Source organism: Ptiloglossa arizonensis, chromosome 4, assembly GCF_051014685.1.
Source record: "Ptiloglossa arizonensis isolate GNS036 chromosome 4, iyPtiAriz1_principal, whole genome shotgun sequence".
Classification (NCBI taxonomy): Eukaryota; Metazoa; Arthropoda; class Insecta; order Hymenoptera; family Colletidae; genus Ptiloglossa; species Ptiloglossa arizonensis.
In genome coordinates, this window is record NC_135051.1 from 18774339 (window position 1) to 18793006 (window position 18668).

General features: G+C 42.6%; 1 protein-coding gene across 2 annotated transcripts in view; it reads right to left on the minus strand.

Annotated features, from left to right (window-relative positions):
* LOC143145131 (neprilysin-1) overlaps positions 1 to 18668 on the minus strand; it is a 117794-nt gene that overhangs the window by 16113 nt on the left and 83013 nt on the right. For both annotated transcript variants that reach the window (XM_076308181.1, XM_076308180.1), the window contains 3 exons: positions 1460 to 1591; positions 713 to 811; positions 418 to 596 (listed from right to left, as the gene is read on the minus strand). In XM_076308181.1, coding sequence (XP_076164296.1) covers positions 418 to 596; positions 713 to 811; positions 1460 to 1591 — 410 coding nt within the window. The remainder of the gene's footprint in view (positions 1 to 417; positions 597 to 712; positions 812 to 1459; positions 1592 to 18668) is intronic.

Sequence of the window (18668 nt, forward strand, 5' to 3'; positions counted from 1 at the left end):
TGTGGTAGATACGTGTCCCCCCCCCCCCCCCCTCACCACCTCACGATCGCAGTAAATTATTTCCCGGGGTCCGGACCTAAATTCATTCTTATCGTGAAACCACGAAAAAAGGACCATTCCGAAAATGTGTGTCAGCTGTTTTGTTCCACGGGGAAGGGGACGGGAGGGGAGGGGGTCTGGTGATTGAAACCGACCAACTAGAAATTGATTTCAGAAGAGTGATCCAGGCACCGACACCTCTCCACGTCCAAAATATACTTCATCCTTCGAGGAATTCTCAAGGGAATGTAGGTTGCCACGTATTGGATAAAAAAAAGGCAATCCTCGTTGTCACGAATGTCCAGCAGCCAGTTTGAGGGGTGGGGGAGAGGAGAGAATTTTTCTTCGTGATTCATCGAACCGTAAAGTCTCACTTACCTTCTGGAGAAGCGATTCAGCAGTTTCCCGAGGCTACGGAAGTAACGAGGCGCGGTGACGTAGACGTAGACCAGCTGATCCTCGAACAGCTGAACAGATCGACCCCGGTTGCGGCTATGATTGTAGAGATCGGCAGTGGTAGCGCCCAAAGTGGCGTTCAGCAGCGTCCCCCACCTTATCTAACCCAGGAACGAAGCAAATCATTTTCTCTACCGTCCACGAGGGAACGAGAGCGCCACAACGTGCCTCCTCCCTCTCGATGTTAATCGTGGGTCACGTTAACGTCTCTACTCACATAACCGAAGCTCTCTTGGAGATAGGACATGTTGAATGGAACGTACACCCTCTGATCGACGTCCACCCAGTTGTAAAGATCCTTGTGCTTCGGATAGATCTGCCGCGTGAAAAGGGTGGGTTATTGAATGTGTCATAGCTGGCGCGAAAAGGGACGAACGGTGGTGTCGTTGGTGGCTCTTGATACAGGAAATAGGAGCACGGTAATATCTTTAACGAAGATCTAATTCGTATTACGGACTCGAGAACGGAATTTTACAACACTGCTTTTGCGGCTACGAGTTATGGATTTCATATGTGGCTGATCGAGTTTCAAACGCGGTGCCGAGAAGGTGATGTAAATGTTAACACGTAGTAGAAGTTTTTGTGCTCTTCGTTGTATCATCGTGAAAGTGTTATCAGTAGATTGGCGAGATTCTCTGGCTGAAAATGAGTCCAAACACGGCCATATTCGGAGGATTTTTGAGTATGCCTCGTATACATTTTTGAAAAAAAATTTTTACAAATTATTTAAGTATAATCGAACATTATCCGAACATGGTCGTGTTTGGGCTCATTTTCATCGTGATAATCTTGCCAATCTATTGATGATACTCCCACGAAGATATAAAGCAACATTTTTTATTGCATTTTCACTTGCTATTCTCTTTGAGCGTCCTGTTCGAGTTGGAGCAGTTGCGGAAAAGAATTTTCTACCGATAAAGTATAAAAATTACTCCACCGAATTATTGACGACATTTTTAATCACCTTGCTGACGGACAAACAGAATTGCAACAGCAGGTCGGTCTCCGACGTTCGATCCTTCGGGTCCATCGTTTTCGGGAGCAGACCTTCGACGATCTTTTGAATCCTACGCGATCGTTGCTCCTCCATCTTGTTCTGAAAGTAACAAACAAACGATTAACCTCCGCGGCGAACAATGGTTTCTAGTAATAAGCCTCGCTCAAAAACTCAGCATCCGACACTCTTATCTCGTGAAGGACTTTTGGCAAGCGGCCAGCCATTCGACCAACCGATCGACCGCAGGAAGTTACACTTCGGGGAAGTCGTGCCGCAGGCGTTGCTCTTAACCTGTCGTAAAATTGATTATGATTGCCGGAGGAACAATGTGTCGAAAAGAGCACCAATGCATGCTACACTTTCTCCCTCTTCTGAATTTACGTTCCAATCTTTTTCTCACAGATTCAGTCAAAAATTACAGGTTTCTGGAATAACAATCCTCAAAAATACATTGGTCCTATTATTTCCAAAGCCCGGGCCACCGTGAAACCAACAGAACTCGAAAAAATGACACCTCGATCAACCACGTGCAGTGCCATTTTTCATGCACGTGGTTTGTGCTATACACAAACGAAAAAATATATTCTCACTCTTCAGGATAGAGGTAAACATTGTACAAAAGGAAAAGTCCATGTTTGCATTCGTTTGCCTGAAATTAATTCCCAAACAGGACCTTGACTTAAAAATGGACGCCCCTCCAATTGCGAATAAATATGGAGACCCTCAAGGGGCCGGGTTCAAGAGATTCCAGCAAACGTTCATTAATCCAGCGCGATAATGGCGATCAAACTTTCATGCGCGAGTTTTCCAGGCGGAGGCCGCGATTGCTCGAGCGTAAATAATTTCGAAAGAGATCGATGGACGCTCCTCGCCGGTGTCGTGGCGCGTAACCCTCATCGAGCGTCCCGAAACAACAACGAGGGAAGGTCGAAACCGATTTAGCCATTCTGGCGATAAGCCGTCTATCGGCCTGCATTCGGAGGACTCCCCTAGCCCTATCTTGAACACCCCCTCCCCCTCTCCCGGAAGTTTTCCGCTCCAGGAGGGCATCAGCCCACCCGCGGGAATACGCCGCCGGATGAACTCCTCGAAACGCTCCTGTATAACTATCGAGCGCTCTTTTTTATCCCCCCCCCCCCCCCCCCACCTCCTTTCGACGGAAATTTCCGCCGCGCTTCCCCGGAGACCGGAAATGGAATTCGAAATACATCCTTCTCTCGACTCCGTCCAGACAATTTTTGCCACAGTACTTTTCGAAAAGTCTGAAAAATTTTTTCTTTTCAAAAAAAAGTGCAACAATTTCTATCTATAGGAAGAAAGGGACGATATTTTGAACATTTCCATGCATCTTCACTACAATACTCACAGAGTATACAATACTCACAGTTATCATTTTTTCCAGATACCATTTATTTCTTCGCACCATTTCGCCACTTCGACCGCAACTTTTCCTCATCTCGAGCGTTTCTAGAGGTAAAAATCGAGCCCCCCTCCACCCTTATTTATTTTTGAAATTCCCATGAGTCATCGTCGGTTAACCATTATCGTTAACATCCCCTGGCAAACCACTCGAACGCGATTCTGGATTTTGCCTCGACGATCGCAACCAGCTCGACCGATCCGAGCGCATCAAGTCCCTTTATCATCGACATTTACGACACAAACCGCCATTGGCGGCTTAAAGCGGACATTATTAACGGTTCAACGAATTAAAAGGAGCACTGGAGTCGATGGGCATCGTTATCGAAGTCGTTAACGTAGCACAAAGGCGGCGAGGATTCCATTTCCTCTTCCAGTGGTTGTGTCATCGCGTACGAGTCGATTTGTCCAACCCTACTCCAACCCCATCGCCCTCGACATCGTTCAATCGTGGGTGCTCACTTTCCCTTCTTTTATCCCTGAAAAATCACGCAACCTAATTTTCCAAGAATCCGCGACGCGGTGATCAAACATCGAGTGTTCTCGCCCCCCCCCCCTTCCACTGTTCCACGGACCCCCTCACTCGTCAGTCGGTAAATAAATGGAGTCGCGAAGAGGAAACCTCGTCAAGCCGCCGTACGGAGTAGCCCGAATGGTATGGTAACTAAAGCAATATCCGCTCGCTCGTGTTTTATTCGCGGAGGCAACGGCCCGGAGGAATTGGGAAACGCGAGAGACGAGAGAATGCCTAAGAATCTGGAGAAACCGGGGATTAAACGCAAGAAATACCGGTGCAGTGGGAAAAATTTGACGGCAGGACGGGGAGAAAGAGAAAGAGAGAGAGTCTCCCCGGATCTCAATTAGGAGCAACTACTGTTGGATATTCCCGAGCCACTTTGCGTCAACGTGGGAATTACCAAAAGGTGGAACTTACAGCTACCTTGGGTTGAATAATAACCGGGACCATCGTCGGGTTTATTGCGCGTGAGAACGAGGAATAAGAAGAGAAACGAATTTTACGTACCACCCTGGAGAATATTTGAGCGCGAATGTATAACTCGGCGAGTTGGAAAAGATTCTCGGGGGGCGTGGTTTAATTGCGGCGTGGGGAAGGGGCGTATCGTAAGAAATACCGGTGCCGTAAGAAAAATTTGGTACCGGGAAAGAGAGTCTCACTGGATCTCAATTAAGCGCTGCTACGTTGGGTTACTCCCATCGAGCCTCTTTGCGTCAACGTGGGGATTAACGAAAGGTGGAACTTGCAGCTGTCCTCTGTTGAATAATAATCGAGACGATCGTCGGCTTTGTTACGCACGAGAACTGAGAAATAAGGCTACGAAGGAATTCCGCGGGACCTAGAAGAATATTTGAACAAGAATGTATAGCTCGACGAGTTGAAAAAAGTCCTCAAGAGGCGTGGTCTAAATGTAGCACAAGTGAGTGGTGGGAATGAGACCGAGCGATTAAGTATGCTTTCGTTTTTCACTGCTGAAACTCGAGACGACAAGTCGACGAGTTAAAAACGATCCTGGAGGGACGTGGCTTAAACGAAGTGGGGATGAGGCTGAGCGATGGGGCGTACTCTCGCTTCTCATTACTGAAACTTGAGACGACAAGTCGACGAGTTAAAAAACATCCTCGAGGGGCGTGGCTCAAATGGGTGGGGATAAGACTGAGCGATAGGGCGTACCTTCACTTCTATCTCCGAATAAGTCGATACAACTTCGCGTTAAAAAAGTATCCACGAAAAGAATAAGCCACGACTCAATGGAGTAAAAGTTGTTTGTTGAAGAATTCGAATAAGAGATTCCTAAAGCCCCTGCACGATACGACGAATTCAGGATGACGTTTTGTGAAACGGATACGCCTACGCGAACGAGGGGGAATGAATGAGGCGGATTCGATTACTCGTCTCGGTGACCGGCCAGATTTTTTGCAGAGACCTCTCCCTCCCTTCTCAAGTGTTCAATGGACTTTAAAAGGCTCCCAGCTTGCGGCTTGCGGTACTGGTGCAAAGTTATACGAAAGTACGACTTAAGGACACTCCCCCCCCCCCCCCATCGAGGCAAATTTACATCGATCGATCGAGCAAGTATACTGTACGTAAAAAAGAAATTTAAGGGAATCTGGACAGCGTCAAGTAACTTAATCGGAACGTCTGATCCAACACGTTTGTGGCGATACAGAATGTATTGCAGAGAGAAGAAAAGAACAGTTTCATATTGAAGGGAATGTAGTACTACGTATAAGTAGAATACCACCAGCACGTCTGATCTAACACGTCTCGTAACCACTTGCAAAAGCGATTATTCTTTCTCCCTACAATACTCGATTTCTGAAAAGAATCGTCGAGAAACAATTACTCGACACTGTGCCAAATCACCGAAATACTCGAAAAAAAATTCTCTGCACCCCTTTGTGTCCATTAGAGTGCGGATAAATGATTATAGACATCGCAAAATATTTTTCCGCGTTCATGGTTCGTCGAAGAGGGGGTAGAGGGAGATGTCATAATTTTCAGAACCGCGAAAGGATCTAATTAATTAGGTGAATCCGATTACCCTCCATCTACGGCCACTTTATTTGCACCCCGGGGCTTAACAGAGCCGATTCGCCGACTTGGGGGCGTTGCGGGCTGGAAAAAAAACTCGTCGCGTTTCATTCCGCAGGGTCGCGTAAAATGCAGTAGGCGGCTTGTGGGCCAGAATATAAAAACGTTAAAACGTGAATTTATTAAATCCGCGACCGGTCACCGCAACAAAGCCGAAACGCCGCGTGGTTACGCCATCGTTTCCAGGCATTAAGCAGAGTGGAGGAGAGTGTTTGCAAAAGAACCGAGCTTCGTAATTAACGAGCGAAACAGGGGAGACCTGGGCTTGAAAATTGTGTCGAGTCGATCCTCGCGACGCTGATCGTTTGTAAAATAAACATCTAAACGTTCACCTTTTTAAATTAAGCGTCACGGTTGCGAGGCTGCATCTCGAGACCCATTACGCGATACCATGCACGAGAACGAGCGTACAAAATGAATGTATTGCTGGGAGAAAGAAAGATCAAATTCGGAAGGAATTTCATACCTGGTCGGTCCGTCTGACCATATACCGCACACATTCTACTTGATCTTGGATCTTCGCACCTCGACGCATTACGCGTGCTTGTATTATTCATGGCTGGTGTGGGTGGTTAAAAAATAATTATTTTACATTCGACAGTTCACTGAACAATTATATGAATTATCCAACAACCAATTCTGATCGTTCTTTTGATGAAACAATAACAATTCCTTCCTTACTGTACAATGGCTTTGAGAGGAAGAATTACTGTTATGCAATTTTTTTATTTACACAAAGTTAATCACTTTTATAATACCCGTCTGTGTCTCCTCTTTCATTATATGATCTGTCCAATTTTCGGACAAATATAGCATCAACAATTCCTCTCTTATCGTTACACGAGAGCTTGTGGCTACTTCGATTCAGAAATGTACTATTATTAGAATTTTATTTTTTATATTTACACACAGCTAATTACTTTTGTAATATCCTGTCCCCAGACGGGCGACGAATTAAGAAGCAACAAACAAAAAATTAATTTTTACCAAAGGATCGCTAATAACGTAACAAAGTGACGCGTCACCGTAGCAGCGGTTACACCTGACACTCCCAGGATCGTTAATTTAAATTTCAATTCGATTTCCATGTTCGTCCGCCTCATAGGGTGGGGGACGAGGGATTGAAGAAACCGAGGAAGGGTTAAAGAACCACATAGTGGGAGGCAGGTGACGTCTGGTGGTCCCATGATCGCTTAACCAATGGCACAAAGTACTTGGCGGAATTTCGGTCGTTAATTAGAGTGGCGCTGACGTAACCAGGAGACCATGTGCCAGGAATGAACGTGTGGAATCAGAAATCGGGCCGCGGCTCGAGAATAAATCGGTGATGAATCATTCTCAACGGTGCTCGTCGCGAACAGACGTGCTCCTCGTGGTCGGCTCGAGTCCTCCTCGATCGACGACGAGGTTTGCTTCGAAAGGACGCGATGGAGACCGTAATATCTCCTTCAAGGACCACGTCACGCGAACACTATACTCCTTGGACCCAGGTCGACAATGCAAATTAACCTGTACGGAATTAATTTTATATTCGATGCTGGTCGTGTGGGGAATAACGATCGTTGACAACGAGAAATTATATCACGGAATACGAGCGATTTGATATTTATATATGTTGAACATCACGTGATCTTTCCAGAGGGCACCACCTTTGCAATTAGAAACAGATATTTTTACTTGAAAAATTTTATATTTCAAGAGTTCCGTCTTGAAACGATGAAGTGATATTTCCAAACAAGGCGATATTTCAGAATAAATAATTTAGTTTCCAGAAATTTTAACTTTATTCAATTTCAACAAACGTATAAATTGTATATATGTTTCCTGAAACGAATCGTCCACGCTATGGAACGCTCTAATTAATTCTTTACTCAATCACTGTACCATCCATCTATCGTAAACGTACAAGTCAATAAACGCTTGCAAATATTTATACAAATAATCCTGACTAATTTTCCTCGATGCAAAATATTAGACTTTCGCGACTAAAACGTTTTCATTACATTTTCCCTCCCCAAAATAAACGCGAATGTTGTTTCGGAAGAGGAGAGAGGATTCGTCGAAACTGCACCAACGTCACGAACGATAGACAGATTTCCCGCGATAAATCAGAGGGAAAACTGCTTACGCAGATTCATAGCGGGCCGGGAAAGCTTTTAATCCATCGCATATCAGCCGCTTTCGAACGAAAGCAAAATGTGCACAGTGCGCAGACGTTCGAAAGTTTATCCAACGTTTCGTGACTTTCGATGGTTTCTTTTAATTGAAAATATGAATAAACCCGGCGCCGAAAGTAACACGATTCCCGAATAAGAAATCCTCCACGCGTTAAAATTGTTCGTGTCTGACAACGGACGGACCGGAACCACTTGTTCCAGTGTGAAATTCTTAACACAGGAATTACCGACGATAAACGTATCGTATTCTTATGAGACTACGTACACAACTTTAAAATCAAGAAGGGGGAAGGTAAATTAATTTATGAATATAACTACTCCTTTATTTTAACAATTGAGAATTGTCTTCTTGCAGAAAACAATGTAAGTGAGAAAAATTTTCTTTTTAAGCAGAAAGTGCCAATCTATCATATGGAAAGTTTTTCAAGAAAGATTTGTACTTATTATCTTTGTGCAGGACACTGTAATTTTTTCAAGGTCAACTTAAAATCTCCTTAACATCTCGGAGAATATAAGAGAAAATTTTTTTTTAAATTCGATCATCGAGGTCCCTCGAGTACAATATATATTTCGTGCTAAACGTTTTTTAATCAAATCAATCTAATATAACAAGATACTCTAGGCAGAAATTTCTGTTTACCCACCTTGTACACTTCTGCTAATATGATACCATAAAACCAATAGAAATTAATTAAACAGAATCGATAATTAGCTAATAGCTTCTAAAGGGAGTGTACTAAATGATGCACAGTGAAGAACCCTCTAAATCGAAACCTACCATAAATAATTTTCGTTTCGCACGTTTTATTTATTTCCTCTCTGTAAATGATACATACACCAATTCGACAATACTAAACTGCGCAAAACACCTCCGGTATTTTCGTACTTTGTAACATTTAAGCGCCATTCTCTCGCGTTTTCACGACGCGACGCATTTACGAGGAAATTTTCATTGAGTAAACGTGCCCGACGTATTAAACAAAAGCCCGGGTCCATTTGACGCGGAGTTCGTTAATCAAAAGCGATAAAACTCGGTGAGTCCGGTTAATAGGGCGAGGAACGTTTTCGCGCGACTTGGTTCGATAAATCGATCGAATCCAATGAAACTCGATCGAAAATACAAAAAAAAACTGCGATTTCGATAGGTTGAATCGATTTTCCGTGGTGAACCGAGGAGGAAATTTGTGATTTTTTTCGGTCGGACGAAAAAAAAAAAAGAAAAACAGAAAAAAAGCATCACGAATTAATTATCAGTCCCTGGTGCATCACCAGAGGGGGTGTCGGGACGCTCTGGACGTCGCGCGTCCATTCGAGAGCGATTCGCGTCGATGACGTCGAATTTTGGAAAACAACGACGAATCGAGTGACGTTTTCGAGGACACCCGTGGGAGTGACTCGACACTGTCCAAGTCGGGAAACGCAACGACATTAGTATTCATCGCGCGGGTTAATATCGATAGCCACACGGTACTGACCGGAATTCAAACGCGGCATTTATTAAATTTAATCGAAACCTTGTATCTAAATTAACGATCGTTGGCCGTGATACGAACGCTGAAACGGGAACACGAAATACGGACGGAAGTTTCAGTGGCTCCCGGAGCCTCGCCAGGAGATAAGCATGGAAAATCTCCTTTCTGCTTTCGAACAATCTACTTACGCGGTCGCTTGTTAATTTACTTCTCATTCGGGATGTATCGTGTACGTAGACAATACAGACGTGTACGTAGTAATTATTTTGCGAGTGATCACCTGAAAAGTATACGTTATTTTATACCTAATAATAAATATATATCATGATCTTGAAAAAGAAGTTGAAAGAAATGAGAAAACCTTGAGAAAATATTTGTTCTCCGTGGTATAGTTCTTCCAAAACTGAACGAATTGTGTCACAAGTGGGTTTTTCATGTAGCTATAAACAGAAGACATTTTTAAGCTCTGTATACAAAATGTTTCTTTCATCTAGACATAGTTGAAGAAATCATACAGGTTTTCAAAATAATTAATATAAAATTAATGACCTTGAAAAAGAAATTGAAAAAGTGAAAAGATACTTACATACTTAACAGTATTATTTTATCTACACACGGTGGAAGAAGTCACGAAGAACCGAAGATATTGAAAACAATTATTATAAAATTAATGATTTGGTACACAATCAACTTATATAACAATTATTAATATGCAGATAACAATTATTTATAAACGGACAGTACATCCAGGAATCGAACAAAAACCCTTTGATACTTGTTCAAACAATTTTAAAATTTGAAACAAACGACCTGAAACTATTCAACGTTGGTCAACACATCAGCCCTTCAAATTTATAGGGCGCTCATAAATCACGAAAAATCCTCTCAATGCTTTCTTTCAGCTAGATGGAAGAACTGGATACACGGCATGGTTCCATTGTAAACTGGACGATAAATACAAGAGTTCGAGGAAGATCGCTCGGTACTTAACCGTTCTCGTCAAAAGGGTCACCGAAAAACGATGTTCCTGAAACCCTCTCACGCAAGTTATAACCAGAATCAAGTTGGAAACGGACGAGATGAATCGACATAGTGAACCTTTTCCCTTTTCACGTTACGCGTTCATTCTCCGTTGGAAGTTCTCGAACGCGAGATTGTTCAAATGAATTACTTCTCATTGTTTACATGGAAAAAAAATATTCTGCGGTCTATATAACTAGCACACATGGAAGAATTTTTTTAAAGTAAATTTCCCTAATAATCTCACATTTAAAAGACTCTAGGTACAAATAAATTCTTACTGTTTACATAAAAAAGAAAATATTATTTTCACGAGCGCGAAATTTATATAGCTAACATTCGGGAAAGAATTTTTTTTTAATTAATCATATGCGTAATCTCACTTTTAAAACACTCATAGTAACATTAGATGATTAAAATTCTTCTCTCTCACTACCTAGCACGTGTAGAAGAATTTTAACAAAATTAGTGTTTACACGAAGAACAAATATTATTTTCTACACGTATATATACTGGACACACACCGAAGAATTTCAAAAAAGAAATTAATCACCCGAATAAACTCGAGTTTACATACCCTCTACGTAAAATTCAATTACGCCTCACTATTCATAATAGATAAAGAATATTATACCTGCGAGAGATTTACACGCTCACGGCACGAATTCATGAATCGTATAATTCGCCAAACTTGGACGATAATAATGGAATAAGACCTTTTCTCAAGGTTCTTCGCGCCATTTGCTACTTTTTTGATTATTAATCCGTAATTGTTGCTCCGTTTCGCGAATAATCCAGCTAGTTGTTGAATCTTCTAAGAACCACGGAATTTATTTGTCTCTGAATTTTATTATTAATTTCATAATTCATCGTGGTCGAAGACTGCATCAATATACATGTATACTGTCCTCGAGTAGGGGATTGTATTTTCACGGTCGTATTTTCGATAGACTCGAAATAATTTTTTAATATGTAAATGAAGAATAAAGGAAAAATCTTTTCTACATCACCGCCCCATGTTACAAACCCTGCTCGGGGATCCCACGCGTAAAATAAAATATCTTCTTGGTATGTAGATAAAAAATAAAAGGGGAATCTTTTGAAGATCCCCGCCCCAAGTTGCAAACCAGAAAAAAGTTCGAAACGAACGAGGGTGAATCGGCACGCGAGTCTTTTTCTCTTTTCATGCTCGCGGGGCGGTTTGATTTCCCATTCGAGCTTCTCGAACGCGAGGCAGTTCGAGAGGGGATCGTTGTAATACCAGCGGAAAGCAGCGATTTGCCGCGCTCGCGATCGAAAAACTAGGCCAGCCAGCTAGCCAGCAAACGACTATTTATTCCCTGACTCTTTATTACGAGACCCCGAAATTTCTCTATTGCTAATGCAACGTTCATTCGGACGGTGCAGCGAGCGGACAATGGCTGGCGCCATGACACTTTAAATGACACGTTCCCATTGGGTCAGTTGTGTAAAGATCACGTTGGTTCTGCCAATACACCATCAACGGAAACAAAAGACGCTTTCAGAGGAGTCGAGGAACTCGATGCCAAATTACAAAAAGATCGTAATCATTTATTAATGTCGCGCGAATAACGGAGAGAGATTCAACGATCGACGAACGAACACCTCGGTTCGATTTTCGCGCCCTCTGGCTAAAAAATGGCGGACAATCGCTTCGGGGAAGTCCAGTAACACGAACGTTTGCTATCTAGACACCTCTGACGTTTACTATCTGGACAGCTCTGACGAGGATAGACGTGGATGATCATTATTCTTGAATTCGGAGAAAGTAGTGGAATTGGAGACTTTAAATTTGTGCTGGATAATAGCTCTGACGAGGATGGACGTGGAGTATCATTTTTCTTGAATTCGGAGAATGTAGTGCAATTGAAAACTTTAAATTTGTGCTGGATTTTTTAGTTGTTCATTCTAAGATAGAGAGCTACTATAGATGAAGTAGAAACTTGTGAAGGGGTGTTTCTTTGGAATATTGTTAAGTTCATTAAGCAGAGACAATTTCTCTTGTATGCGGGGAGAGTGACATTGGAGACTTTAAACTCGTGTGGAATTTTCTTTGTTGTTTTTCAAGGGTGGAGAGTTACTGTGGACAAAGTAGAAGATTATGAAGGTGTGCACCCGTTGAATGTTGTTAGGATTATTGTCCAAAGAGAAGAGAACATGCGCAAAGATAGAAGGGAAGATTTTTTCTTTTTGGTGTTTCTGAATAAAGTAGAAAGGAATATGTTAGATACATATTCTACAACACCTTTTTCCGGGTTCTCATTCGTGTAACTTCGTAATACAAAATGTCACGTATATCTGGAATTGGAACATTCAAGATATACCGTGCAAAAGAAAAAATGCAAATAATTTTTTTCCATAGCATTTAAATAAATCCCAAACCAAGGGGTAGATACAGAAAACGGTTGGGGCTATCTTTCTACAATGTATTTTTTTTTTTTTCTCCCAAATCCGGCGTCCCGGGTAAAACGGTATTCGGTGCTTTATAGGGGCCGTATAATTTTTTCGCTTTCTCGGCGGTTAAACTGCAAATATATTTAGCCGTTTGCTGCACCGGAAATAGAAACATCTTTTTAAGTTTCTCGTAAAAGAATCCTCCCGTCCTTTCGACGTGCCCCCATTTAAACTAAATACTTATCCAACTCGCAACTTTGCTTTAGCGATCCCCGTTTAATTGCAACGGCGAAAAATTTATTTTCCCTGTTGGCCGCGACGTGTTGCTCTGGTTCTCGCGCTCGCATGCGCGCACAGTCGAGAGATGAAATTTGTTTCTCCTCTCCCCACAAATAATGTTCACAGTAATGCGTTTCGTCGGGAAACTTCGTCCCGCGAAATGGGTGACGTTTGCTCTTTAATGTAGATCATTCGACGGCCAGCGCCATCGGTTGAATCAATTACGTAAATTAAATTCCGTACCGGAAACGCGCAGAAACATTCCACCTGGATGTTTTAACGAGGGGAAAGGAGCATTATATTCCAGGGATATTTTCGAATTAGAACTATTTAATCTGTCGTTGTTCATTGCTGTATAAATAACGATATTTTGTGTCTCGATTGCGAGTCACTGCTCCTGTTCTCTTGCTTGTTCTCGATTACGTTTCGAGGCACAGAGTTAATTAGGAAGGGATAATCAGGTTGAAACAAAATTGGAGATAATTCTTTAAGCGTTTCATGAATCTCTCTAAAGATTCCTGAAGCTTTACATCGACGCTCGAGAAAGTTACGAAATTGTGAAACATTTTCATAATATGCTTCTAAGGGGGAAGTAATCGCATTGGGAGAAATTGGAAATTATTTCTTAAACATTTCATTAATCCGCCTAAAAATTCCTAAAGCTTTACCTCGATGTTCGAGAAAGTCACGAAGTCGGGAGAACATTTGTCAAAACTTTCAAGACAAGAGGTAGACTTGCACGTAACAAGTAAGCAACATATACCGAAGGTTTGTAACATAAAGATAAATTGCGAAAGATAATCTGTCTCATCCTCCACCCCTCGTGCATCCTTAATTACCCAAAACCTGCTGCTAACCTCGGTATATTTCTCGCCTCGTTAATTGTTCATCGTGCGAGATGCATTGCCCTGGTCTCCGAAGAGAAACGAGGGCCGTGCAACGTAAACAAAATTTCATCAACGTCCTAAATGCCTCGTAAAACGCGAATCGGATAAATGCTTGGCTGGCACGCGATTAGGCCAACCGGTTGACAGCAACATTTTCATCTCCTGACAGAAGTCACGTGCCCATTTATCGAAGATAAACATAATCTCCGCTCTCTTTTATCCGGTCGAGTGGACGATAAATCTGAAATTACGCTTCTTCTCGCGGATTCTCTTTATTCATTCCCCTCTTCCTCTTGATAGTGGAGGGAGGAGGGGTTTTCCACGTCGACGAGGACGCCGACGATGTCGATTTGGTGCCAACCGAAGTGAAAACGGTCGATGACTGGCGTCGGGACGGGCGAATATGCGTTATTGGAGCTTTATTACGACAGTTTGCAAGGAAATAGATTTCTCTGCTCCCCAACCCTTCTGTATTCTCACCAGACACATCTTACGCCATCTATCTCGGTTCCCCTCTTCCTCTTCCTTGAGAATCGGTTCCCCTTCCCTCTCATGCTTCCAAGAACCCCACTCTTCGTTTACCGATTCGTATGGTGCAATCGAGCAGAAGATCTTCCTCGAGTTTCGCAATTTCGCAGATCCAGTGACTATACGCAACTTTTTCCGCCCCCTGTCCCTTTGGGTAGATACGACCCCCTCTGCTTCCCTTGAATTCGTCGCTAATTCACCGAGAGAGTCCACGGATTGCGATAGGGATTTTTTCGAGTTGGATTCTCGGGTACTCTTTTTCGATAGGGGGACCTCCTTTCGTTATTCTTCCATGAGCATCACTTTTGGTTCACCGATTTGTACTACGAAATCGAGTGGAAAATCTTCGTCGAGTTGAGAAATTTTGCAAATCCAACGTTCGAGACTTTGTCTAACTACCTTCTGAGTGGATATACAACCCTTCTATGGGTGCACGTGTGCCCCCTTCTTACTCTGAATTTGTCACTTCGTCAATAATTTGCTAGATGTTCGCTATAAGAGTCCAGAGCTCATCGCAATAAAGATTGTTACGAACTGGAATCCTGTTTTCTTCTTTTCGATTTGGAGGGGGGGGGGGGGGGGGCTCTTAACTTTTCACAAGCACTATTCTTCGTTTACCAGTTCGTTTTGTGAAATCGAGCGGAAAATTTCCAGTGAGTTTCACAGTTTTACGAATCTAATCTTTACGACCTTTTCCAGCCCTCCTTTTCTAGAGAGGTGCCCCCCCCCCTTTCCTTCGAATTCATTTCAATTCGTTTTGTCATTAACTAATTAGAAATGTTCACGTATCACCATAGGAGTTCTTTCGTGTTAGATTCCTGTTTCTTTCTCCTTGAAGGAGAGACCCCCCTTCCTTTCGATTTCACGAACTGGTGAACGTCCTCGATGATAGTCGTTTCTCAACAGTCTTCAGCACCACAGACCAATGAATCGAGTATTTGAAACACTTGGCTGCATCTTCGTGAAAGATCTGTGACATCCTGAAGGTGAAGGTGAGGGGGGACAAAAGGAATCCCTCGACACTCGATAAAGAGGCCAACGTATCTTTTGTGAGACGATATTCTCCACCTTCCTTTTTTTAAGCCTCGTTGACACTTGTTCTCGTAAGCTTCCCTGCTATTCCTTTCATTCGTGCACGGGCTAGTGGATTCCCAGGATCCTGGAGAACGATTCCAAACGTTTGCTCGGGTCAAAACAATGGATCCCAGTCGGGCTTAAACACCTTGCAGACGCTTTCTTGGCGTCAATTTTCTACCACCGTCATTAGTTCGTTACGCTCGAGAGATCTCGAGTAACTGTGGGACCGTTTCAAGTTTCGATAGGGAACAGTTGTCTTCGTCCTAACTTCGAATTCGCAAGCAAAACTGTCCAGCAGGCTCATCTTTTATAAATTGAACAATTTAAATGTTATATAAAGGTGCACGTTGCGTTGATAATCGTTGCTATGAAATGCAGTTGTACTTAGATCATCGAAACTTTACACTTGGAAAACCACTGACTCATATTTAGACAGATTCTAGTTTCGATAATATACAGACTTCACGTTGTACAGGTAACTACCTTGAAAAATATCTCCATATTGATTATTATTTAATTACAATTTTAAACATTGCTCAATGTAAACATACACGTACTTCTTATCATGAGAAACCACCCCTAAGAACGGAGTGTACTTGGTACAGTATTGGCAGCAATGAACACCATGCTATTCAGCCGCATATAGAGAACCATTTGAAAGTACTTCGACAGGCGAATGCCAATAAAAATAAAAACATTAGTCGGGCAAAATATTGTTGTCGAAGAAATACGAAAGAAAAGTTGGAACGCGTGCCCTTCGCGCCTCGGCACCTCCCATCGAAATAAATTGCCCCGGTTATTGCGTTATTTGGCATAATGCCTTGGCCTACGTTCCTACGTTAACCGAACTCGAACGCCACCGGAAGCGATCTTAGCAAATCACTTGTAGCATTACCTCGTTCCCCGCGAGTATTAATTCTAAGCTAAGTGTTGTACCGCGAGACAGTTACGATGCACCGTGGTGAACTATACTTGTAACTTGGCCCCAACTTCTTCCGCGAACTTCGCCCGCAACACGGCTCGTTGATAACGTCGAACACCGTGGATGCTGTTCGACGATATTAATGTCTTCTGACCCCGGTCCCCGGCCCCCGGCTACCGATCGTATCGTAAAAATCATACGACTGATTCCTGGACCGAGAAACGGAGACCTGGTTCCAATTCGTCGAAACTACAAATTAATTAAGAAAGTACGAATCACCCTGTTTCGCTTGCCAAAAAGGAGGGACGACAAAGAGGTCAAGCCCCCCTCTTTAACATAAAATTCAATAATAGCGTAACAACTTCGGAGTTTCGTCGCTAAAAATAATCCCCCGGACTATTTCTGACCATACAACCGCATTTCAACTTGTCTGACCATAAACACGCATTTGCACTTATCTGACCATATACGGGGGTCTTACTACGTGTCTAACCATAGACGGGTCATGCTACTCGAGCACTGTAACAACCTAGAATTCAAACAGCAGCCACTTTGTTAATACTAAACCCAGACTACTGCCACAATAATCAAATTGAAATTTCATCCTTCCACTTTTTTCCCATTATGGCCTATTTGAATGTGGTCGATACAAAAGTAAGGAAATCGCCACTTGAAAAGGGGATTGTCAAATTCTAACCGTTGTTTGCCTTCGAGGTAACGTTTGGCTCATAAAAAAATTCGATATATCGAAATTCCGGCACCCCAAATTCCATGTATCGAAAACTGCGGTGGTATGATCAGAAAATTAGATATTAGAATAAGAGTTAGTAAATTATTGATCACATTGTCGCATAGCGAAGTCATTTGCCTTTCAAACAAGCGCAAGAGCAATAAAGTGAGATGATTTTTAATGCATTTATAACCATTTAACAAGGCCCTTGCTTTTTCAGTCTTCGTCTTTCGTTCGTCACTAGAGGTCAAGTAGAACGACCCCCGCCTACCGTCAGACAAGTAGCATTACACCGTTTATGATCAGACAAGTAGTATTGCTCCGTATATGGCCAGACAAGTAGTATAACTCCCGTTTGCGATCATATAAGTAGTGTAACCCTGTCTATGGTCAGACGAGTGGTCTGCGCACTGTAATGGCTATAACATCGTTAAAAATCATCGCATTTTAATGTTTTTGCGCTCGTTTGAAAGGCAAATGCGCTATCCGGCAATCTGACTAATAACTTACTCTTTTTTAACCCTTAGCGCGACCGAGGTATCTTTTCCAAACAAGAATTACCAAGAAGGGGAGTACTTTAAACATTTAAACATTTGCACCATTGTTTCTTATTATTCGACGATAATTGACGGTATTCGCGCTACAGATCTCGCATTACCAATGTAATGTTTCGATGCAAGAATATTAAATGAAAAGCATTTTAAACATTTAAACAATTGACATTATTTTTTTAAACATTCGCTATCTTTTTCCTTCACTCAATGTCGACATACTTGAGGATAATTATGTTTCTCAGAATCCTAACAGTATAACTGTTAGAATAAATATATGGATAAGACAAAGTGGGAAAACGGAGTAGCCCCCCTCCTCCTTTAGTACTTAGAAGGTTAAAACAAAGTGGATTTCATCGAGTGACCACCAGCGAGAATCGAGAACAAGTCGACGCATTTGCGAAAACAACGAAATCTCCGAGGACCTTGATACCCCCCCCCCCCCCCCGGACGTCACCAATCTTCCATCGTCCGCCGTCGTTATTTTTCAACAAACGAGGAAACATTGACCCAAATGGCTCCAGCGAGGAACTTGGGAAGGTCACTTGACGCTATAAATATTATATTCTTGTATATGCTGGTACACGAGGGATGCCACGGCTCCATGAATTATAGGCGACTGCGAGTTCCTGGCGAGGAACAGCCGCCGAGGGGACAGGCAGACAAATGCGCCCGTCGGTCGAGGCTGCTGAAACTTTTCTCTGAAACGACGAGTAGTTTATCGTTTTTCCTCCCTCTCCTTCAGTCGCACTATTTGAGAGGATTCCGATGCTCGGTATAGGAGTCTCGAAGAAGGAACCCTACCAGTCGATTGAGAGTTGCACACGATAAAAGAAATTGAAGCATTGTACGGTGCACTTGACTACCTGGACTATTACCTTTGATCCTATCGATCCGAAGATCATGAACTAAAAATACCTACTCCTTAGGAGCCATCGATATCAGGGATGTTTGAATTCGAATAGCTGGTTCTCTCATCGTATAAGGATTATCGGGTAGAGGAAACTCTGGATCTTTGATAGTTACAAGGATGATTATTCCTTGGATTATTTTTGGAGAGGGTCAATGCATGCATGTAAAGTTCCGCG